This window comes from Anser brachyrhynchus (assembly GCF_964034855.1).
Source record: "Anser brachyrhynchus genome assembly, chromosome: 3".
NCBI classification, from domain to species: Eukaryota; Metazoa; Chordata; class Aves; order Anseriformes; family Anatidae; genus Anser; species Anser brachyrhynchus.
Window position 1 is genome coordinate 110883859 of NC_137696.1, and position 24266 is coordinate 110908124.

Genomic DNA, 24266 nt, shown 5'->3' on the forward strand with positions numbered 1-24266 from the left:
CTTAACTAGATGATAAGGTTTACTACACCTCTACACCCTTCAGGCCACTATTCTGTAGGTTAAAATATATGATGTACTTACCTGAACTAATTAGTTTTCATTATTAAAATGAAATGTACAGTGAAACAACAACAAAAAGGAAGATTAAAAAATAATCACTGTTTCTATGAATGACAGACACATTTATTTTATATGTATCTATATCTATATCTATATATATATAACTTCACTAAAGTTCTTTTGCTGTGCCCTAGGGAACACCATGTTTGAAAAGAACTAGAATAATCACAATCATGAACACTGATTTTTTAATTACCCTAGAAAGGAAAAAGAATAAACCAAATAAGCAAGCAGACAAAGTGAAACGGTTATTTCAACTCCAAGTCTTTGTGTTTCTTTTTGGAGAGCTTTTAGTAGAGACTCTCCTCCTCCACAGAAGTATTTCTTTTTATATACCACTAAAATGTTAAAAAAAAAGCAAAGGAGGTTGAATCCTGATGGTATGTCTTGCCTAATGTAAAGAACCTATAAACCTTAACTCTTACATGAGCTACCTGAAGCATAATTTAGATGGAATTATCCATGTCTAAGACTACAGACTTGTCCGTGTCTAGAACTTCTCCTATCAGCTGCTTCTACCTCATGCCGGAGAAACTCACACCCATTAGAGGTCTTAATTAGAGTAATTGCAAACATCAGGAGGTCTGAGTTTGTGCATGACCAGAACTGCCTGGACCAAGCCATTCAAATGCCCTCAGTTTAAGACAGATCAAGTGGAAAAACAAGGGCCATCCTTTTTGAATTCAATTTCTTGTGGGGCTTCGTTTATGTTTGGTACATAGGAACATGAATAGGTCCAGAGGAAAATGCACTGTCTTCTAAAGAAAGTAAAACACGAACTACAGGTTGTTGGAACAAGTTGCCCAGGGGAGGTGGTGGCATCCCTGGGGGTGTTCAAGGAAAGGTTGGACCTGGTGCTTAGGGACATGGTGACATTTGTGGTAGTCTGATGGTTGGACCAGATGATCTGGTAGGTCTTTTCCAACCTTAATGATTCTATGATTGTACAGGAAAGATTGCCCAAGTGACAGCACGGTGATTAGAGCACTGAGTCAGAAAATGAGAACTGGATGCACCACGTAGTATCTAGGAGGAGGCTGAATTCCCAACTGCAGAGGTGCCCCTCGCAGGCAGGTACTCAGGTATTTAGATGCTCCTTTCCTTTAGAGCACATCTAGTTCAAAAGGGTCTCCAGAACATTACTCCAGATGAGCTACAAAACACTCCCAAGGTCTCAAGCAAATTTAAGGCAATTTATGACAAACTTAAGACTGAGGACTAAAAGCCACGACTGTATTTTGCCAACGAAGCATCACCTTACAGGCTGCATAAGCATTTGCTACATAAACCACCCAGGGCAGCCCCAGAAACAGAAGCTGCCTCAGAATTTAATTATTCCAAGTCCTTCCGGCTCGCTCAAGTCAGTTTTTATTGAAAGCGAGTGGCATCCGTGTTATGTCTCCGAGTTTAAAAGCGCCGAGGCCTCTGTCAACAGGGACCCCCCTGCGCCGCCTCGCCTCAGCTTCCCGCCGGGCCCGGCCCTGCCCCGGCCGCCTCACCGAGCATGTCCGCGCCCGCCCCGCGGCGCCCGGCCGGGGTGAGGAGGTGGGCACGGTGAGGGGGGACACGGGTGAGGAGAAGGAGGAGGCGGACACTGGTGAGGACACGGGCGAGGAGGTGGGCACGGCGGGAGGGGAGCCCCGGAGAGCCGCCCGGGAGAAGAACTGGGGATCTCCGCGTGTGGTTTGTGCTTCTCCGATCTGTTCACAGAGTAACTGCGGCGTAGCTGTCGGCCGGCGGTTTTTGTAACTGTTTTATGTCTTATTCTGCTGACAGCATCTCTGCGCATCTTCCTCCTGCTCCTTCCTGTCCAGCTGGAAGGGAAAACACAGGGAGAGCAATATTCCAGTGGCGCCTTTTGCAGCCTCCAAGTTCAGCAGTCTTTCTACATCTTGTTTCCACATCTGCCTATGAGCGCCCGAAGAAGTGAGAGGCAATACTGATCAAGCAGAAGTCCTGCATGATGTTTGGGTGTCAGCAAAGTCCACAAACCCTGCAACGATGGAGACTGCGCTCAGCGATGCGGGTGGACTGGCATGGGAGGGACAAGGGGAGGAGGAAGCTTCAGCTCCTCGTCCAGAAACTGGAGGGAACAGCCCTGAGAAAGGAGGAACTGCTGCGCTCTCTCTGTGACATTGTGCAGAAGGTCGTGTTCCAGTTCAGTCTGAGACATAGGGTGACTCACTGTACTTGTGTTTCAAAAAATAAATCAGTAATTCACCCTAACTCTGTCAGTTCTTAGGGAAGAGCACGTTTTATGCGGGACTTTGTTAGCCTCTTACCTGCCTTGTGTTTCTACAGTGACCAGGAGTGAAGGGGAAATATCAGCATGTCGGAGTTCTGGCTAATTTCTGCCCCAGGAGATAAAACAAATCTGCAGGCATGGGAGAGAATGAATACAGTGACGCTGAAATCCAACTTGTCCAGCAACAGCAAATTCCATATTCCAGACTTAAAGGTAAGCGGGGAAGTGGTTTGGTTATGGGTGATGAAACAGCCCCAGACAGGACTAAAGATTTCTGTGGGATTTTTCATTTGGGATGATGGGCAGAGAGCTGAAGAGGATTGCGACTGGGGAATGAGTTGTGTTCAGTCAGTTGAAAATCGATCAGAAAGGAACAGGAGTTGTTTTGCTTGAAGCTGACTTTTGCATTGGAAGGATGTATGTGTAAGGAGTGAGGGTGACCAGTTAAATAACTAATGTATTGCATTTGGTGTACTATTTGCTTCCAGCTGTGACAATCATACAGCATTATACGTCTTGGATCACTAATGCACAGGGAGTAGTGAAGTATCTAGAACCATGCCAGTAAGACCACTGACAGAGAAGACAGTCCTATAATGCACATTTCTCTATGGGAAATAGACGTGTGTATATATTCAGCTACATTAACAGCTTCATAGCATCGTATAAATAGGGAGAGTATTAATTTTTGATTTTATTATGTCTTTGCCTTATTTAATCCTTCTTTCATAAAATTTTCACCTTATTTTTGTTTCATTTGCGGCTATGAAAAGTCCAAATATGCTTCATTAAAGTCAGTGGAGCTACAACAGATGTAGAACTTGGTTCCCTGGGGAGCTGCCATCACCCATCACTTACAAAGCTACATTTAGTGCATCCAGGATCTGGCTTTAATCCAGAAAGATTGTTAATGGTTATAATTTGAGCTATTTATGTTACATAAGGATGCAAACGAAAGGGGATTGTGGCCTCTTCTCAAGTAAATAACCTACTCAATTAGCACATGAATGCTACAGACTGGAGGTGCTGCTTTTTACATGTGCCCAGAGATTGCTATGATTTTACCTTCTGTGCGCCTTACAGTCACCAACCCAGCCAGCATTGGTGAGAGTCCATTAATGTTAAAGGAAATAAAGTGTTTGCAGCATCTGAAGATGCTAATTGTTCTATGTAAAACTTGTTTCTTTGTTCCTTTTTTCCTTCAGCTTGACCCTTCGTAACGTTGAGCTGTCAACAGTGCAAGAAAAGGTTCGGCAATATATTGTAACACCATACAATCACATCCTAAACATAGGATTGTGACAGTGACAGGGTCACACCAAAAGCAGATGTTGGTGTTGGAGGAAATGTCTTTGTGAGAGGCTTAGTCTTTGGCAATAGGAAAGAATGAGAATGAAGAACCTCTTGAATACATACTGCTTCGCTTGGTTCTCTCAGTACATCAGATTTGTTCTGTATGTATGTTGGGCACATTTCTACTCAGTGTTTTATCAGGAAAAAGGCCAGTATGTTCTACAAGATCATTCGGGAATGAAAACAGGAAGGAAAACGTTGATGTATAATCTTGTTGTCATATACAGCTTTTCCTTCATTGAAAAAGGCTTTTTGTACCCTGGGCTTTGAGAAAAGGAATTGCTTCTGTTTTCTACTGAGTGAATGAAATTCTGCAAAACTGTTGAATTCACACGTGCTAAATACAAGTCAAAGTCCCTAAGAAAGCCAACAGAAGCCTTAGACTTGTGTATCTTTCACCTAATTCTCATCTCTTGCACAGGTGGGGACACTGGATGCTCTTGTTGGTCTGTCAGATGAGTTGGGAAAACTTGATAGCTTTGCTGAAAGGTAAAATAGAACTTATTTACTACCTACAAATGAGAAACAGACATTGTTTTTATGGGATGGTATGTCCTTGTGTTCACCTCAGTCTGACTCAGTTTAACCCAGACTACAACCTGACTGAAGTGGATAGGTTTGTTTAACCCTTCTGTCAATTGCCACAGAGTCATCACAGAGAAAGGGCTATTTCTTAAAACCTGGCTGCATGAAGAGAGTGGAACTGTTGTCTGTACGGTGATGTCTGAGTGGCAATACTAGGGAAGCTGTTTCTCAAAGGGAAACTGCTAAAAATTGTTGTTTCTTTATTTTATTTTATACAGCAACCTTGACCCTATCCGGAATCTCAAATTAATAAAGCAACATTTAGACAATATGAAGCCCTCCCTGATTTTCTTTTTTTCAGAATATTTTTCTTGAGATTTCTCTCTTCCAACCAGAGGTAGGAGTTCTAAGCAGTAAGTTCCGAATGAAATCTGGGACTCTCCCTCTTAGCCTCTTAAACTCCCAGAATATTGACTCATGTTGTATCAAACCTATTTATGCAAAGACTTGCCTGATCTCCTTGCTGATCATCACCAAGTTTGCCGTTAGGGCCAAACTGACCTGGGTGTACAAAGGATAGAGAATAGCAAGCTGAGGAAATGTCAGGTTTTGAGATACTTCATGGCACAAAGTAGGCTCTGTTGAGGAAGCAATGAAAGTACAAGCTGCTGCTTCTCTTTTCTTTTTTAGCTTTAGAGGCATACCTCACATATGGCTGTGGTCTTGGCCACAGAGGCATATGTTAGCTCTGAGGCTTTTTGCCTTTTATCCCCCAGCCAGGACTGATGAGGAGTTGCTTGTCTAAATATGCTTGGTACTTTTCGTGAATTTCGTCTGGTGGATGCAAATGCTTACAGGGACACTGATATAAGCTGTTTACATTTATGTTAGGCAGTTTGGTTAGAAATAAGTCTGCCAGAACACATTTCTCCATAGGACAGTGTAATGATTTTACTGGTACTCACAGCAGCACTGAATTAGGATGATTTGATCACCCTGGGTTACATGCAATTTTGATCTTTTCAGAATTGCTTTTTCAGGAATTTTTAGCAGGAGAGACCAGCTTAATAGTTAATTCATCAATAAAACCTCCTCTGTTGCGACTCTGTCCATCTGGCAGGGAAAACTACCCTGAAATCTTTGTAAACATGTCCAGGTCCCTGGTTCATACTGCAGAGATTGTCCATAGAATCATATGCTGAAATAAAGTGGGAATGGGAGTAAATTTGGAGAGACCCAATAGCAGCTACCTGTTCTAATGCAAGATTTCTCTATTTCAGGGCAGCAGATAGCCAAGCAACTGTGTGATCTCGGTTTAAGCATTGTAAAAATCATGCAGAAATGATTTTCAGAAGGGCTTAACTAATTCCAGACTTTGTGCTGAATTAGGACTTCTGTAAAGCCTGCTATAGGATCAGTGAAAGATCACTGAGGGTAGTTTATTCGATATATCATTATGAGCTTCCCAGGCTCACCGTCTCCCACTGTTACTTTTGTCTTAACTCTTTAACATAGCGTATAGCTCCTTGTTCAAGCTGAATGCCACTTTAATCCAGTAACTGTCCCTTTAGTGCCAGTAGTGACACTCACCATATGACATGCATATGCACTGAGCAAAGGAGGCAGTGAAACTTTTGCAGTGTAAGCTACTGAGGTAAGGACTCTTCCTATTTGTCTTCTTTGAGCTAACTAATCAAGAAGACACAATAAGACTTAAAAATAATAAAAACATGCTTTAAAAAAAGAAAAATGAGTTAGAGGAGAGCAATAGCAGAGAGTAATCAACACAAATGTACAGGAAGTCCAAAAGTGTTTAGTGTTAAATATATGCCAAAGGTTTGGAGTATGAATTGAAAGCCAAGGGTTAAAATGCCAAGCACTTGAACTTAGTGGAAGCAAATGGCATCCAGAGGGTTACAAGGCTGTTAAATGACCTGAGCATTTACATTCCTGCTCCTCTGTGGCAGCTAGCTACCTGCTGCACTGTTGCTAGATAAACAAAACTGCCCGTAAAGCCAGGCAGCACAAACCTGTCAGCGCTGCCTCCTGCCAGGACAGCGGAGAAGGGGCAAGAGTTTGCAGGATCTACTGTTTCCATGTACTTTTATTATTTATTTACACAGGAGGCGGAGTGTTTTTCCATGTCACTGTATGGTAGGTAGCATGGTGCTCTCCAAAGCTGACGTTCCCCTCCCTTACTCTTACCCAGGGACTCTCCAGGATCCAACATCTGCAGAGCCTGAAGTTGAAGGGCTGCTGCCTGCAGCCTTTGGAGACCTAGCTGCTAGTGCCAGTTAATACACAGCATCATTTAAAGACTAATAGACTTTTTTTTTTTAATTAAGTAATGACATTGCAACCACAAGCAAAATGCGTGGTTCTTCCAAGCTATAATGATAAGCTACATGGAGTTATTTTTGTAGCTTTTCTCTCTACAGGTTTTTATTACTACTTTTTAAAGGCAGTCTGCTTGAAACCCTCTCCTTTTATAACGCAGCATTTGAAGGTGATATTTGCTCAGGGTGAGATTCACCTGATCAAATGGAGAGCTTTAAGGGCTGGTCGTGAAAGCTGTGCACCGTTGGATGCTGCTGTAGTCAATGGGGCTTCTCCAGGCATCTGATTCCTCTCCTTTGCCTCAGCCATCAGTGGCACGCAGGGTGTGCTCTCTTTCTTTGCTTTCTTTGCCCAGGCAATGTATTAGGTGAGTGAGGCTCAGCTGCATTTCCCAGGGTGGAAGGCAAGGTGCAGAGACCAACCTGGGGCAGGAGAACATCTCTCTGGCCCAACTTGTTCTGCCCATACCCTGCCTGAGGGGACCCTGCGGCACTTGGGCTGGAAGGGCAGGGAGCCAAGCCTTGGCTGGGCAACTAGATCTGTAGGGTGCATGAGAGCACATACCTGCCCCATCAGTCTCTAAGGTGAGAGACCAAAGCTGACCGTCTCCCAGCTATCAGGTTAGCCACCAGCTGCACTCACCTGTAATTAAAACAGTTCAGTCCCCTTGGAAAAATCACTGCTTTATATGCTTTCATGTTGGCTGCTTTCTCTGTTACATCCTCAGCCTCCAGCTATGTGTTGTTTTGCTCCAAGTTCCTTTGGGCTCCCTGAGCATCAGGAAGGAGCTGAAAACCAGCTGCATCTGCCAGCTGAAAATTGCAGAAGTATTTGGCAAGGTGGCAGCTGACGCAGAACGGCTTGTTGGGTCCCTGCACTCTCCCCTCAGCCTGAGTGTGGGCAAAACACAGTAGCACTCAGCAAAACCAGCAGCACTCAGCCTGCGTGGGGTCCCTAAGTGTCTGCAGCTGGACAGTGAAGACCAGAGCAGCCCTTAAAGGGCTGTGAGCTGGTGTAAATTCCTCCCAGGGAATGGGGCAGCTCTGTTTGGTGCACCAAGCCTAGACTCTGAACTGCTCCTGTCTGGCGTCATGAGAACAGCAGCAATTCTGACCACTGTATTTTTGGCAGCATCAGCAGTCCCTGATCTTTCCTCCCTGTCACAGGACTAGAAAACCTTTCCAGAAACTGTAAGTTTGTTCCCAGGAATGGAGATGGGGGAAATCTTTACCTCTAGGAATTAGTTCTTTTAAATGCCCTGTAAATCAGCTTTGCAGCACATCAGAGAATCCTTACCTCTGGTACTTTCACAATATCTGTACCTGAAATCCCTTTCCTTAGCTCTTGAAAGTCACAGGATGTCTCAAGGCACACTGCCACTTTGTCACCATCCCATGATCCACTTCATGTCCCTGCAAATGTCATGATCAGGCAGTCAATTTTTAGCTGTAGCTTTATTTACAAGGTGTAGTAAACCTGGAACTGTTAGGGAGCTGAAGGCCAAATGCTGAGAATACTTCTGAGTACAGAAAGATAGAGAAACAACCAGAAATGCACTTTGGCCTTTATGAAGGAGGTACTTTGTCTAGGATCAAATGAATCTACTGCTGAAGGGATGTGATGAAACTTTTTTTTTTTAAAGAAAAAAGAAGAAACTGTCTAGAGAAAATCTTCAGGAGGAGAAGATTTGTCCAAATCACTGCTCAGAATCAAAGGAGGATTTGAACCCTGTTCTCACACATCTTAAAGTAATATCTTGTCCACCATGCTAAAGAGAGGAGAGAAAGAGAGTCCCCTACAGAAGAGGAATAAGATGGAAATTCTCACTGTCAAACAAGAGAACATTGTTGTTTTCCCCTGAGTACCCAGTCAGAACCTTATCTCAGCAACCACAAAGGTTTATTCAGCATCCTGTGGACCATATTTTCAAGCAGGGCTAGACTGGATGGTTCTGTGTGTAGTCTTGTCACTCCATCACTTTCAGAGCTGTGAACATGGGTTTCTTGTCTTCTGGTTTCTGCTACAAGTATCATGACTTACAGTGTATTTTTAGGAAGCCTAGAGCACTGGGAAGATGATATTACCTATGTGTTTACAGAATTCAGTGTATTTTAATTCTGCTATATGCCATAGTGTTTATTATCATTTTAATTGCAAATTGACCTGCCATGCTTCAGAATTGTTTTGTTTGGGGATCTCCATGTTTATCAGATCATTGTGGTAACTATTTTATATTGACGTTGTTTCTTCACTAACAATGTTTCTCTGTTACACTTAAGCGTAATAAAGAAAATAGCCCAGTATATAGGAGAAGTTATGGAGGACTCCAAAGACAAAGTCCAGGAAAATCTTCTGGCCAATGGAGGTAGGTGCTGTGAATGGGGATATCTTAATGCATTGATGCTACTGGTATTTGCTTCAGAGTACAAACACTTAGAATTGAAACACTCACACATTAGTACGGACAACAATCAGGGATACTTCTTAAGAATATATCTGGCCAGATCCCTTTTTCTTTTTTTTTTTTTTCTCCAAAGTTCAGAGAAGCTTTATCCAGTTCCAGCTTTGCTTCCAGGACAGCATCCAGTGGCTGGTATCCCTCTGTGGAATAAATATTCCTAGCACCAGAGCTAAGGAATGAAGAGCAAAGAAGGAGACATCCTCCTTCATTCCTAAAATGATCTGGCACCTTTTTTGGTCTCCATGGACTGGATCACTTCCAGACAGCTAAACTGTATACAGCAGCACGGCATCCATGAGTATTTTGCTTTCCCTCCCTCAGTGCTGGGATAGATCCCGTGCTCTGTTAACCGTGGATTTCTGACACCAAAGGTAGACATTTGAGGCACTGGCTCCAAAACAGGACACATTTCATCTCCTGGGGAGTTAGGAGTTGGTTGTGGGCAGCAAGACCGAAAATACCACGTTATCCTCAGTGCTGCAGTTACAACCAAAGCCTGAGCAGTTTCCTACACTGATAACTTGGCATATGTAGGTTCTCTGTGAGTGGAGCTGTGATGCTGTTCAGCAGTCGGGTGGGTAAGGACTTCCCAGGCCGGCACAGGCAGCAGGACATGAGTTCTCCATAGTCCCTGCAGTAAGAGTCCCTCTTGCTGCCCTGTCCGTAAGCTGCAGCCTCAGGGGAGAATGAGCTGCACTCACTAGGTCATGCCAGCAGCCGCTGGGATGTGCACATGCTGCTCCTGTTAAGAGCAACTTCACATTGGTTTCCCCTGTGATGTCCTGCCTTGGCTGGCAGCTGTTGCATAGCAAAGAAGAGCAGGCAGTGACAGCAGGGACACTTCTGACATGATGAATTCGGAGGCCAGTGCTCCCCTGCATTGTCTCTAAGCACTCAGTGTGGCGTTTTTGTAACCTCCAAGAACTTATTTCCCAGCTTTATCACTTAGCGTGGTACTCAGGGCCCTAAAGGGAGCCTGTATCAAGGACAAAGTTAACATTTAGGAACAAATCTCTGCACGTTTTGTGAGACCTTCAGTGGGTTTCAGAGCTGCTGCAGAGCATATTCTTCCCGAGCCATCCTGGACTTGTAGAGTGAAGCTGGACGTGGTATATGTGCTACATACAGGCTTGTAGAGGAACGCTTTTAACTGTCAGACAAGCTAACAGCACACACTCCATCACCCTTCGATTGTCTGCAGTGCTGTACTTCAAATCTGTATGAGTAAAGGATAAGGAGGAAGTTCTTTCAGAAATGCCCTTCATGCATGAAATAAGACTGACATTTGCTGTGCGCAACTACTTAACAAGTACCATAATCCCACTTATTCTGTTACAGGGCTAAAGGATAAAATGAAATGTCTGAAAAGTATGTTGAGAATTGCTGATTGCGGTGGTGTTACAAGCATGCATCTGTGTGTAGTAGTGCTAGAAACAAGTCTTGGTCTGGTTGTAGAGATACAGTGATCAGGTTACGATGGATTTCTCAAGTAACAACCTCGTAGCTTGATCACGATATCCCTATGACTTGAGAAACAACAGGTTCAGCTTATTTCCTTTGTTTCCTCTTTTTACACCCTTTTCCTTTCCTGTCAGCTCTGCATGTGCTGTAATAGAAGGATGTGGAAATTATTTGTGTATGTTACTAGTTTCTGTCCTTTGGTCATCCAAGTGAGTCATATCGTATAACTTTTCAAATATTACTGACTGCTTCTTAAAAAAAATGGATCAATTTTAATATACAAATATATATATATAGGATTGTGCTAATACAATCCTGTGTCATTCCTCATAATCAGCAGCAATACTGCTGTAAGAATTCTTCCTTTCCCCTCTCTGGTTAACAAAAGGACCCTAAAAAAGGTCATGAAATCAGAAACAAAATCGTAAGACATGATTTCTTGCTGCCTGGTCCCATTTCAGACAATGAGGCTGTCCAAATTCAGGTTTTGTTTTTCAGTTATATCGTACAAATGGTCAGGTTTTAGCTCAGATGTGTATACTGCTGACAGCACATTGGTCCACCAGCTGATTAAAATGTTGGCTGTGCGTAGCAGTTGTCTGATTAGGTATGTGTGAAGGAAAATGAAAATAACAGAAAATACAGCACTTTCGGTTAAGTGAGCACACAGACTGCATTCCAGTGGGCAACAACTGGAAGCAGTCACGTAGAGATGTCTCTCTTATAGAATGAAAACTTGGATTTGTGTATACAGGGAATTTTAGTGTATCACAACAGCAGGAAGTGCTTTCTTGCTTATGACAATCAAAAATGTGAAATGTAAGTAAAGCTTTTCTTAAAAGATTTAGAGCAAATTCTGTTCCCTTTGTAGTTACGCTGACCCAAAAATAATTTTAAAATGTGGTTAGTAGTGGAATAACTCCATTCTTTATAACCAGCTCAAAACTGAAATGGACAAAAAAGCAAAACGGGAGGCGTAACCATTTTGAAGAATTCAGCATTTTGTAGGGAAAGCTGTTAAAGTTGCTGCCTAGAGCTGGGTGAGTGAAGCAGAGCTAGGAAGGACTCAGGCTGTGGGGTTCCTGGGCAGCTGTGAGCACGCTGGGGAGGAGGCATCTCCTGGGTGGGCACCAGTGAGAGTTCCTGGAGAAGGGAAGCGACTTGAGAGCTCTGCTGAGGGGTAGGCTTGTGAGATGGGAGGTAAGACTCACGCTGTGCTTAACTGCCTGACACCTGATTTCTGCTGAGACCGGAGGAATGCAGGGATAGAAGGGACACGTGTATGTCTTTAGGGAACTTTTATATCTCTGCAGCTATAAATACATCGGTGATTGTTTTTAAAGAGCCTGTGAATGCACTGTTCTGCACAGCAGAACAGGTCCATACTGTGCTCTTTGCACCTCTCATTCCCACCGAATTCAGCAAAGCCTAAACAAGAGTGCTTTGAAGAGAGGCAGCAGCTTGAAATCCCTGTGTCACATACCCTGTGCTCTAAGTGCTCCTGTGAACTTCAGGTGTTTTGATGCCCCTGCCTCTTCTCCAGAGGTCTAAGCAAGCACTGCCCGAGGATGAGGCGTGCGGCAGCCCTGCTGCAGCTTTGCCCCGCTCCTGCACACTCCCTGTGCTGGAGGATTTGCCAGTTCCTGGTCAGATGTTGGCAGGAGGGGTTGGATCTTTGCCTCATGACTCCTGTGCTTTGGATGTGTGGGAGATTTACATAGCTGTGGTTTGCAAAGAAAGGGAGGGAGAACGTGGTCACGCCAACGCTGTCTGCCTCCTGGGCAGTTTATCCTTTGATAAGAAGCTGGTTTCCTCCTAATGTAAGACTTTCCATGCTTTGGAAATCTAATAGGGTAAACCGACTCTGTTGTGGGGTGAGAGAAGCCCATGGAAAGGATAGCGCTCTCCTGCCAGGGTGTTTGGTGTCACACGAGGCAGGGCAGCACCCTCAGCCTGGCAGTACAGCAGTTAAACACCTTTCCACATTCCTCCTCATGCATTTCAATTCATACAGCGTTCCTCACACCCTGGAAGTCCATCCCACAAGAAATTGTGCTCGGACCTCGCTGTGGGAATGAGTTCACTCTCTGGACAAGGCACCAAAGAGCACTGAGCAGCCCCAGCGTGCCCCTAATTTCCTTAGCACCTTGATCCTATTCTGCTTCCCATCTCCCCAGAGCAGCTTCCCAGATATTCTCCATCCTTGCTGGTCTGGAAGGAAGCCCATCCTGCAGCTGACAGCGCCTCTGGCATCTTTGTCTGGCCACTGAGACCGTGCCTGCTGCCTTTCTCTACCCTTCCTAACCTGCAGGTTAGATCCCAGCCCCTCTGCTTCTTGTGGCAGGGTGTGTGGGCTTATCCCATCCCATAAAGCTGCCCGAGAGCACTATGTGGGGGTGTGGGTTCTCAGGACTCAGTGTAGGTGAGGAGTTGTCTGAATTCATGAGCTGCTGGAGGAGAATTTTAACTTGGTGCCGTAATGCGCCAAGCTTAATCTTCTGAGGTTAAGGAGCCTTGGATTTCAGAAGTGAAGCAGATCCCCTCTTCTAGGGGATGTCATATGCATCATTTCCCCTTAATTCTGGAAGACACCAAGGCTCCCAGTGGTCCGAGTGTGTCTTATTTTGGAGGGCTGCATGCACACAGGGCCTTGCTGTGAATTTCTGATGTAGGGTGCTGTGGCTGGACATTTATTTGGATTTATCCACGTAGAGAAACACTGTATGGCTTTGTGTGAGATGGGGAGCTTTGTGTGCACAGTGAGTGAGGAGTTCCCCATCGCATCTGGATTGGTTTGATTTCTAGTGAGAATTTGACCGGATCACAGATAGGCAACATCAGCTATGCTCTGAATATCTTTGTTCAAACTCTCAGTAACCCTGAGTGTTACTGCAGATCCTGCGAGCAAAATACTTTTCTGATAGCTCTTACTGTGAGGAACGGTTGCATGTTGCTGTGCCCTGCTGATACAGCTAATGTTATGGTAATGCTTGCTCTGTACTGCAAGGTATAGTGCAAAAAAAGATTTCTGTTTCAAATATTTCTTATTTTGGGGGTGTTGATTAGATTGGACATATGATTTGTGCAGATTTGATCAAATTTCTGTGAGGATTCAGAGTGGAGCTTCTGGTTCACACCCATCTCTAATGCTAATCAAGGTTATGTGTAGGCTGTAGCGAGGGAAGACCCCAGTTCTTATTACCTATTTGGTAAGCTGTCGCATTAATACATTTGTTTGTATTTTCAGTTGACCTAATCAGCTACCTGACCCGGTTTGAGTGGGACATGGCCAAATACCCCATAAAGCAGCCGCTGAAGAATATATCGGAAGCATTAGCAAAGGTAAATTGTACTCCAGATTGCAAGAAGATATTAGAATGGGGAGCCGTGTCTTTTGATAGTTTTTGGTCCCTCCTATCATGGCAGTCAGTGAGTTTTGCCTTTGGTGCAAAACAGGAGCAGGCTCAGAAACGCACTGCACTGAATCAGTCAATTTAATTGCTACTGTAATAACACTGATCACATATATATATATAAAATAAGTATATAAACCTATTGATGACATAAATATGTCACTATCAGATTTACTAGGACATATTGATATGCTTTCTGCATTTTAGTCCCTTTACAGTTACATAGAAACAATAAAATATTACAATAATATTATTCTCCATGTCAGTTTTCTTGTGAAATCGCTGACCTTACCTTAAATCAAACACACTGCTGGTCAGAAGAATTGCTTACACTGCCAGTCTGTTCAGGAAGGAGTGGTCTGTTGTTTAATGTAGATAACAAATGAAATGGTGAACTAGCTCCTTAGGCACACCCATGATACACACAGTAACAGCTAACCAAGTCCTTCTGGCTGCAGGGCCCATTGCCACAGGGCACCTGCAGAACCCAGAAGTGATGTGGGTTCCCTCTCAGCCATGATCAGCTGGTTTGCGGGGGGCTGACATTTCTGTTGCCTCGCTACAGGGCGGAGGTGGAAGGAGGAGCAGGAGGACAATGCCTCAAGCACCTAGTTGACTCACATTTTTTAAATTTGTTTTAGCAAATGACTCAAATAGAAACAGACCTAAAGACCCGATCAGCGGCATACAACAACATTAAAGGAAATTTGCAGAACCTGGAGAAAAAAACTGTGTAAGTATAGCATGTGTCTGTTCACCTCTGGAGTGCTGCATGGCTCAGCTGAGGACAGTTCATGCCCACATCCACTTCTGTCCCGTGGACCATGTGTGTTCTGATGGGAGCAAATTTAGTGCCTGGCTTTGGGACATGCTGAACATCCACAGCTGCAGGGGAAGCTGAGGGGTAGCTGGTCTTAAAATCAGCTCGGGGGAGACTGCAGTTCCTAATACGATTTTATTGGCAGGGGGAGCAAACAGCCTTGGGAAAGGGTCAAAACTGAATGCCACTGTATTGCTCTAATGAGATTTCAGGGAGTCAGAAATCAGATCATCTGAGTCAACTGGCAGATTCCTTTGCAACACAGAGCTCTTTCCTAGGGGAGCTCTGCAAATGCTTTTCAGAAAGTTGACTACAATATTCCAGGCAAAAGCATTTAGTTTCCTTCCCTGCTGTACCTACCTCACTAGCATCCCACTTTCATTTTTCTTCTCTTTATTTCATTCTGCTGGTCCAGGCAAGGGCTAGCACAATTCTGCAAGTCTCTGCCAGGGCTTCTCTCTCCCGCCTTCAGTTGCTTATGATCTTTGCCTATGCGCTGCTACCTGGATTTTGCTGATACCAGTTCTGTTAATCTGGATTTTCTCTAGGGCATCACCGGGGGGAAGAGTAAATTTCAGTAAGTGGTACATTTAGAGCAACTTAAAAGATGCTCTGCAAGCCCTCATCCAACACTTGCTCATATGTGCCACTCCTTAAGGGGCTCACCCCCCCACCGCAGAGTGGCTGGAATTTTGTTCTGCTTGCTTCACACTGAGCAAGTCAGGCACCAACTCAGCTGAACCCAACCAGAAACCACAAAAAAAATACTTCAAGGGAGTGGTTCAGAATGTTTGTCAAAAAATGCTGCTCTCCCTCGTGGAAACCTGCTCAACACGGGGACTGCAGTGCCCCCGAGGGTCAGAAGAGCCATATCACAGTTGCAGGCCTCTCTGCTGAGTTTGTGTCTCGTGCCTCATCACTGCCAGCCAACCCCGCTGGCCTGTGCTTCCAGCTTGGTATGGATGATGTTAAATGTGTTTCTCTTGGGCTGCATGAATATGCATAATCATGGACAGGAGGCACTAATGGGACAAAAAGCTCTCATTTTCCTTTTCTTGTCTTCTCAGCCTGTTCCTGCAGCATCTCTCCAGCTCCACAACTCCCAGGTCAGGTTAAGCCCCAGGAGAGAGGCAGCTGCTCTGTGTGGGCAACGTGAGCAGTGCTGGACCTAGAGCAAGGGGGTGAGGGACAAGAGCTGAGACCTCACAGTTCAGGCCCATCTTCCTCTTTCAGTGCTGTCCACCTTTTGAATGCTGGTGCCTCTGGTGTGCACCAGTGCCAGCTAGCTTGGGCTTAACAAACATCTAGTAAGTTGTTACTGGCCAGTTAGTTAATGTTCCAACTGGCACAGCAGGCCTCAACCCCAAAACTACTGGCTCAGGTCGTTCTTCACTCCTGCCCAGTGGAGGAGGGAGGGCAGCTGCTCTCTTCCCTCTGGTTCTTGCCAGCCATGTCCAGCCTAGCTGTCTGCACTTACTGGGTGCGCAGCCCCAGGGGGCTCTCAGGTGATCAAAAGGGCTGTGAGCAGGCACCTCCTGCAGTCCTCACAGCCCTTGTGCACAAGATTGCTGTTTCCACTGTTCTTCAGCTGGAGGTAATCTCCCTGCGCTGATGTGAGGGGCAGCTTGTCCTCAGCAGTCCAGGCTTGCCAGGCTTGTGTTGATGGCTTAGATCAGTACTGACACTGCTCGCTGTGTCTGACGCACGGCCCCACAGGCAGCCTTGAGAAAAGCAGGTGCCTCCTGCAAGATGTGGTGCTGCCTGGCAGAGGGGTGGCGACTTCAGAGGAGCACTTTCCAGCCACCTACACCCTCACTATAAAAACAGTAGCAGCAGCATGGTGTAATTTCACATAGAGGAAAAGGATAAACTAGTGCTAGTTGATGACATGCTGGAATTAGTATTATTTTTTTTATTTATTAAGTACAATAAAGATAAATAAATGGCCATTTTAAAAGCATAGATGTGTCCTTTAGGCACTGCATTCCTGATGCTTTTCTACCCCAGGATGCACTGTTGGCAACCATACTTACAGCATGATACCTCCAGCGTGCTGCTGCTGGGTTCCTGCTAATGTCATGTGTTTTTTTTTCTTTGTCTTGTTCACTTTAGGGGAAACCTGCTGACTCGGACCCTAGCAGACATTGTGCATAAAGAAGACTTTGTTCTGAATTCTGAGTACCTTATCACGCTGCTGGTCGTAGTGCCAAAGTAAGGCAATAGCGTGGGCACGTGCGCTCAGGTGCGGCGTTGAGTTTCGGGCCTAAATACTGGATCCAGTCAGTACCGGATCAGGCTGGGGAAGCTGATCCTCACTGTGTCTGGGGAATGGGTGGATTGCTTAGCAAAGAGAACAGTTTCTGCCAAGGGTGGTGCTGGCACGAAAGAAAGAGACAAACTGATCCAAACTCACAGCAGGACAGAAGCAGGATGTAGGTTTTTAGCTGTTACAACAGAGCAGGTTCTCAAATGGCCTCCTGGTAGGAACAGTAGGAGTTAAAAAAAAAAAAAAAAACAGCAACCAACTAAACAGAAGAACAGATTTTTACTGGAGCTTAGCCAGTTTATAAAAGGAATTAGACCTGTCATACTCACAGGGCCTCTGCTGGTCATGTAGTTGATAGTGCCTGCGTGTGGGATGGTTGCTATCACCACCAGTTGTGAAGGTACAAGATGTCCTTCTTAGAAGCCTACACAGAACTTGTCCTCTCAGTACAGCCCTATCCCAACACACACACAGTACCATCATTTTTCTGTCTGTGGAAAACACGTTATGAAAACCTGTTTGAAGTAAGTTTGCTGAGCTTATTATTGGCATGTTCTTTTGGATTCCCCCTATAAACAGATGTCTCACTTTGCAAACTCACCCTTCCCTTGACCCTGTTCTCTGAGCGCTGGCACTTGCCGTGTTTCCAGCATAGCACCAGATCAGCTCTGGGTCTGTGCGCACCAGATGTACCACACCTGCCCACGGACCAGAGGCATCATGCATGGAGGTCCTGGAGCATGGGACACCGTGTGACAGCCTGTACGTGTGTGCCAAAAGCCTTGTTCTTCCCACCTTCAGCTTCCTGCTTCAGACCCTTCCTCATCCCAAGACACAACATGAGGACTGGCGGTGTAACAGTGAAGAAACATCTCTCTAGCTGGTGACTAGGACAGGAAAGGATAGAAGGATGGTCAATAGCCAGCTGAATATGAGCCAGCAGTGTGCTCAGGTGGCCAAGAAGGCCAACAGCATCCTGGCTTGTATCAGAAATAGTGTGGCCAGCAGGGCCAGGGAAGCGATTGTCCCCCTGTACTCGGCTCTGGTGAGGCCATGCCTGAAACACTGTGTTCAGTTTTGGGCCCCTCACTACAAGGAAGACATTGAGGTGCTGGAGCACGTCCAAAGAAGGGCAACAAAGCTGATGAAGGGTCTAGAGAACAAGTCTTACAAGGAGCTGCTGGGGTTGTTTAGCTCGGAGAAGGTTTAGGGGAGACCTTATTGTACTTTACAATTACCTTAAAGGAGGTTGTAGCAAGGTGGGGACTGGGCTCTTCTCCCAAGCACCAGGCGATAAGATGAGGAGAAATGGCCTCAGTTTGCACCAGGGGAGGTTTAGGTTGAATTTTAGGAGAAATTTCTTCACTGAAAGAGTTGTGCAGCATTGGAACAGGCTGCCTAGGAAAGTGGTTGAGTCACTGTCCCTGGAGGTCTTCAAGAAAGATGTAGAGTTAGAACTTAATAGCATGGTTTAGTGGTGGACTTTAGGTTAGAGGTTGGACTAGATGACCTCAGAGGTCTTTTCCAACCTGAATGATTCTATGATTCTAAGAAGCTTTATGTGTCTTTATCACATAACCCAGCATGAAGAGCTCATACTCCACGCCATTACCTTAATTAATTATGATTATCAATACTTTTTTTTTCTACTGTACAGTGTTTAATTACTCTGCTTTGTTTTGTGCTCAAAGGTCAAGCTACATACAGTGGCAGAAGACGTATGAATCCCTCTCTGATATGGTAGTGCCTCGCTCCACCAAGTAAGTGAAATTCCGAATTAAGGTCCTGGCTGGCTTCAGAGATCCCTGCTGTATTTCAGTCCCTCAAGTTGCTAAAGAATGACTTGTCTAACATATAGGCTCCCTGTTAATATACAGATTTGCCCAATCTCATTTGAAAAAAAAAATACACCCTTGAAGGAAAATACAGCTAAAAGAAAAAATAAAACAACAACTATTTTTTCTCTATAATTAGCATGTGGTTCCCTTTTCCAGTAATCTAGTTCTTTCCACTTGCAGTACTCACATGAGCAATGCTCGTTCTATAACAGAGACAAAAAACTAGTTACGATAATCCAGGCATAATTCAGACACATGTAATCACACACAACTTTAAAAAAAACTACTTTTTACAGAGATCAAAGAGTATTTTTGCATCTGGAATTGTTTTCTGCAGCAGAATAGAATGATCCAGTGTACTGCCATTTGCATAATCCGTTCACCTAGAGTAAAAAATCCTTACAAGGAATTAAATATTCCACTGCTCAGCTCAAGGCAGACATGAGGTCCAATCTAGGGTGTAAGAGGTGACAGTGATATTAGCTGAAATGGAAGAAGCTGAAAGCACACAGAAAGAGGAAAGCTATGTGCTACTGCCTGTTGTAAAAACACACGTGCATGTAAGTGAAGGGATATATTAGGAAACATGGGGAAAAAAAAGCCAGTCAAAATGTATGTGTTCTATAATGGGTTCAGAAACTTAAGTCATGGGCTGTCCTCTCCTATGACTTCCCAACTTAAGTCATCTCCAGTGTATTGGAGGTACTGTGGTTGGTGCTAGTAAAATCTTTGTTCTTTATTTCGGTTACAGCAGGTCTTGAAAGGCAGTGTGTTGTTCAGTACCATAAGTGAAAGAAAGAACTGCAAAAGGAAGGTGAAGAAAGCACAAGAGGCTTGCAATGTCGAATCACAGCAGCTTTTTTTCCCTCCCACAGAATGATCGCTGAGGATGCTGAGGGAGGACTCTTCACTGTGACCCTGTTTAGAAAAGTGATGGATGACTTCAAGGCTAAAGCCAGGGAGAACAGGTAGGCAGTCACGGATTGCGAGGCACATCAGGCTAACAGATGATGAGGGTAAAAGCACTTGTTCTCTATGCAGTACAGCTGAAATCATTGCTGTTTTTTAGGACTTTGCTGTTTGGCCTTCTGCTGGCCCTGAAGCCACTGAGAAGGCAGTGGGGAGGGAAGGAGCTATGACTAGGTAGAGCAGTTCTTTTCTTTGAACACCAAACTGCAGATCCTGGAATTGTTCTTCCTGCTCTCTGACAGCAGGAAGTTTGCTTTCTGGGAGTGACTTCAGCTCCTACCCTCCAGATACTTTAGATGGCTAAACGGCTAGCACCTTTAAACATCCCAATCCTGCTTGTCCAGATGCAAAAGAAATAAGTGTGCATATTGCTTGGACTACGGCTTGTGAGAGCAAATGTCATTCAATTACAGGTTCATGGTTCGAGAATTTTATTTTGATGAGAAGGAACTGAAATGTGAAAAGGAAGAGCTGATGAAATTAGCTTCTGATAAGAAACAGCAATACGTAAGTAGCACATCAAGTTGTGGCCCATGTATTGATGGCCCTTGGTATTGGTGTGTGTGTAAGGATCTCACTCAGGAATGGCTTTATGGTTCCAGCAGATTCCTGTGAGCTCTATCTAGCACTGAAAACCAAGGCATAGGATACATAACAGAATTTGCCTTTTGCCCAAGGTTACTCGAGTTTCTGATAAGCTGGGAGCCAATAATGGGTTGCCTGAGAATTAACTCAGCAGCCCATGGGGGTTTCGATGGTGTTAGCCATGGAGCAGCTTCAGGTAGTGAAAGGCATCACGGTACCGTTACGTCTGTTCTCATAGGGCCCTTTACTGCGCTGGCTGAAAGTGAACTTCAGTGAAGCATTCGTGGCTTGGATTCACGTGAAAGCCTTGAGAGTTTTTGTTGAATCTGTCCTGAGGTAAGTGGGTACGCGTGCAGTGCCGGCAGAGTCCTGGAGAAATCAGAACGTGCAGCTCGCTTCCTGCAGCTCTTCCTTCATGGGAGGGAACATCCCTCGCACACATTTCCAGGAGCTCACGGGAGATGACACAGATGACTGCAAGAAGGGTGACATACAAAGCTGATATGGTTCTTTGGGGTCACTTACAGGGAAAACAGGACACCGTTTAGTTCCCTTATGGCTTCAAAACAAAAATGCTTCCAGATACGGAGGCAGCACAGCACCACTGAGGTTGTGTGCTGCAGATGCTAGCTACTGGTGCACCATGAGTTGCCGAGGCAGAAGGCGGGGGTGGAAAGCTGTGCCCCCTCCTGGGAAATGACCCTGTGTGTTGATGTGTCCCAAGGTACGGCCTCCCGGTGAATTTCCAAGCAATGTTGCTGCAGCCAAATAGGAAGTCCGTAAAGCGCCTGAGAGATGTCCTAAACGTGGTCTTCAAACACCTGGACGAAGTTGCAGCAGCAAGCATAATGGATGTATGTATTTAGGCTACAACTGCATGTGCTGTAGCAGTTCAGTCAGGATCCCTGGATACAGCTGTAGCCTCTGGTGGCTACAGAATGGATTGGGGCGTCAGGCAGGGGCAGGTTATCGTGGAGATGTACAGAGATTGTACAGTTTCCATTGAAGCAGCCAACGTTAACAGCTACCAGGCTGAAATAGGTCTGCTCAGTTATGGCAGTTTCTTCAGGTGAAAAGCTTCATGCCTTCTATAAGCTTTCACACAAGGAACAAAAATAATTCAAAACGAACACTAGGACTAGGACACTAGGACATTGGCGGCTAGCCAATGTGACGCCCATCTATAAGAAGGGCCGGAGGGCAGACCCGGGGAACTATAGGCCTGTCAGTTTGACCTCAGTGCCGGGGAAGCTCATGGAGCAGATTATCTTGAGGGTCATCACGCGGCACTTGCAGGGCAAGCAGGCGATCAGGCCCAGTCAGCATGGGTTTATGAAAGGCAGGTCCTGCTTGACGAACCTGATCTCCTTCTATGACCAAGTGACGCGCTTGGTGGATGAGGGAAAGGCTGTGGACGTGGTCTACCTTGACCTCAGTAAGGCTTTTGACACCGTTCCCCACAACATTCTCCTCGAGAAACTGGCTGCTTGGGGCTTGGACTGGCGTACGCTTCGCTGGGTTAGAAACTGGCTGGATGGCCGGGCCCAGAGAGTTGTGGTGAATGGAGTCAAATCTGGTTGGAGGCCGGTCACTAGTGGAGTCCCCCAGGGCTCGGTACTGGGGCCGGTCCTCTTTAATATCTTTATTGATGATCTGGATGAGGGCGTCCAGTGCACCCTCAGTAAGTTTGCAGACGACACCAAGCTAAGTGCGTGTGTCGATCTGCTCGAGGGCAGGAAGGCTCTGCAGGAGGATCTGGATAGGCTGGAGCGATGGGCTGAGGTCAACTGCATGAAGTTCAACAAGGCCAAGTGCCGGGTCCTGCACCTGGGCTGCAACAACCCCAAGCAGAGCTACAGGCTGGGAGATGAGTGGCTGGAAAGCTGCCTGGCCGAGAAGGACCTGGGAGTATTGGTGGATAGTCGGCTGAATATGAGCCAGCAGTGTGCTCAGGTGGCCAAGAAGGCCAACGGCATCCTGGCCTGTATAAGAAGCAGTGTGGCCAGCAGGTCGAGGGAAGTGATTGTGCCCCTGTACTCAGCTCTGGTGAGGCCGCACCTCGAGTACTGTGTTCAGTTTTGGGCCCCTCGCTACAGGAAGGACATGGACGTGCTCGAGCGAGTCCAGAGAAGGGCGACCAAGCTTGTGAGGGGTCTGGAGAACAAGTCTTACGAGGAGCGGCTGAGGGAGCTGGGCTTGTTCAGCCTGGAGAAGAGGAGGCTCAGGGGCGACCTTATCGCTCTCTACAGTTACCTGAAAGGAGGCTGTAGAGAGGTGGGGGTTGGTCTATTCTCCCACGTGCCTAGTGACAGGACGAGGGGGAATGGGCTAAAGTTGCGACAGGGGAGTTTTAGGTTGGATGTTAGGAAGTACTTCTTTACCGAAAGGGTTATTAAGCATTGGAACGGGCTGCCCAGGGAGGTGGTGGAGTCACCATCCCTGGAGGTCTTTAAAAGACGTTTAGATGTAGAGCTTAGGGATATGGTTTAGTGGAGTACTTAGTGTTAGGTCGGAGGTTGGACTCGATGATCTTGAGGTCTCTTCCAACCTAGAGAAATCTGTGAATCTGTGAATCTGTGACTATGATAGCTCCCTGCCCTGTAAACGGCTGTCACTGACTAAACACCTCAACCTGGGCCTTCCGCAGGCAGCAGTACTTGCTTTGTCCCCCCCACATCTTGAGTGCACAAAGGATTTAGGATAAACCATTGGAAACCCAATGGCTTAAAACCAAGAGCTTAAAACTGTGTAAGACCAGGCAGGCCTAAGATTCCCAGTGCATGAACCAAGGAGAAAGAAGTATGTTGTTTTAGAGCTGAAGCACCCAGAAATGCTGCAGTACACGTTCATAAAGTTGCAACCGAGTGTGACCTCTCAATGCTTAACGGCATTAGACAGCCTGAAAATACCAAGCAAGCACCAGATTCTGCGTGAATTCCCTGTGTTAAGCACAGCAAGTATGTCTCCACTCCACCTAAGAAAGCAAAGCAAAAAGCAATCCACGTTAGCTTGGAACAGTGCAACGCTTTCTTTACTGGTACTAAAGTCGTGTTGTTTCCTTTTGCAGCCTGGCATGGACATCCCCGGTTTACAACTGAGTAATCAAGAATACTATCCTTATGTCTATTTCAAGATTGACCTCAGTCTTCTTGACTGCAGTTAAAAAAAATAAATCACTCAAGCTTAACCTATTCAAGACCCTAATGTTATGATGAAAGAATCGTTAGCTGTTGAAAGTCAAATTAAAAGAAGCTGTAGGATAACCACATAAGATTTTCCTAACATTTCCAATAACATTTAAGCGACTTCAGTATAAACACCTTTTGTTCATAGTGTTACAGAAATATATTTCCGAGGCAGGAGGTACTATGGTAGTATTTATTATTTTGTTGGTAAGTTACAAAGATGGAGTCTCTACTGGACCGGAAATAAAACAGTTTTAAATGTGTGGTGGCTGATGGGTCTATTAGGCATGTACAGTCCTGGTATTGTAACAAAAACTAAAAAAAAAAAACAGGAAAAAAAGCATCAAAGCAGGATCCCAAGTTTTTTTGTTTTCTTTTTTCTCTAATTTAACAGAAGTACTTAAGATTCACCAGGATTGCTTTGAACCTTATTGTGGTATGACTTACAGGCCCAAGTAATCACAGCTTTAGTTTTTGCCAAGACGCATTAGTTAGAACGTGTCATTAGGAGAGCTCATCTGCTGGGACGACCTGAGTTGGAGCACAGCTCCTGTCCCACATCAGTGGTCAAGTTATTACTGGCTGCCAGCAGTTACTACATCGACTTTCAGAGGAACGAACTAAGGGCAATCCTTTACAGACACCACTAGATCATGAATATCCACATTTTAAATTATTTCGTTGAAAG

General features: G+C 45.3%; 1 protein-coding gene across 5 annotated transcripts; it reads left to right on the plus strand.

The window, feature by feature from the left end:
- Window positions 1–1030: 1030 nt before the first annotated feature.
- On the plus strand, window positions 1031–23841 carry ATP6V1C2 (ATPase H+ transporting V1 subunit C2). Of its 5 annotated transcripts, none has more exons than XM_080584897.1 (14): window positions 1031–1717; window positions 1897–2296; window positions 2422–2578; window positions 4140–4207; window positions 8860–8945; window positions 13750–13844; window positions 14557–14648; window positions 16848–16946; window positions 18693–18761; window positions 19715–19807; window positions 20222–20315; window positions 20632–20729; window positions 21118–21247; window positions 23461–23841. In XM_080584897.1, exons 3-14 carry the CDS (start codon window positions 2450–2452, stop codon window positions 23554–23556), a joined length of 1149 nt encoding a protein of 382 aa, XP_080441023.1. In that variant the 5' UTR covers window positions 1031–1717; window positions 1897–2296; window positions 2422–2449; the 3' UTR covers window positions 23557–23841. The 5 variants fall into 5 exon arrangements, with proteins under 5 accessions (XP_080441023.1, XP_080441022.1, XP_080441021.1 ...); XM_080584896.1 differs by having other exon boundaries at window positions 1032–1803; window positions 1897–2266; XM_080584895.1 differs by having other exon boundaries at window positions 1032–1717; window positions 1897–2266.
- Window positions 23842–24266: the final 425 nt, after the last annotated feature.

Excerpts from the sequence above, each read along its gene's own strand:
- ATP6V1C2 (XM_080584893.1), top strand. The coding sequence starts at position 3,369 with ATGAATGCTACAGACTGGAGGTGCTGCTTTTTACATGTGCCCAGAGAT. Across the intron at positions 19,808-20,221 it reads GCTAAAGCCAGGGAGAACAG|GTTCATGGTTCGAGAATTTT; the intron begins GTAGGCAGTCAC and ends ATTCAATTACAG. Across the intron at positions 20,730-21,117 it reads TTTGTTGAATCTGTCCTGAG|GTACGGCCTCCCGGTGAATT; the intron begins GTAAGTGGGTAC and ends ATGTGTCCCAAG.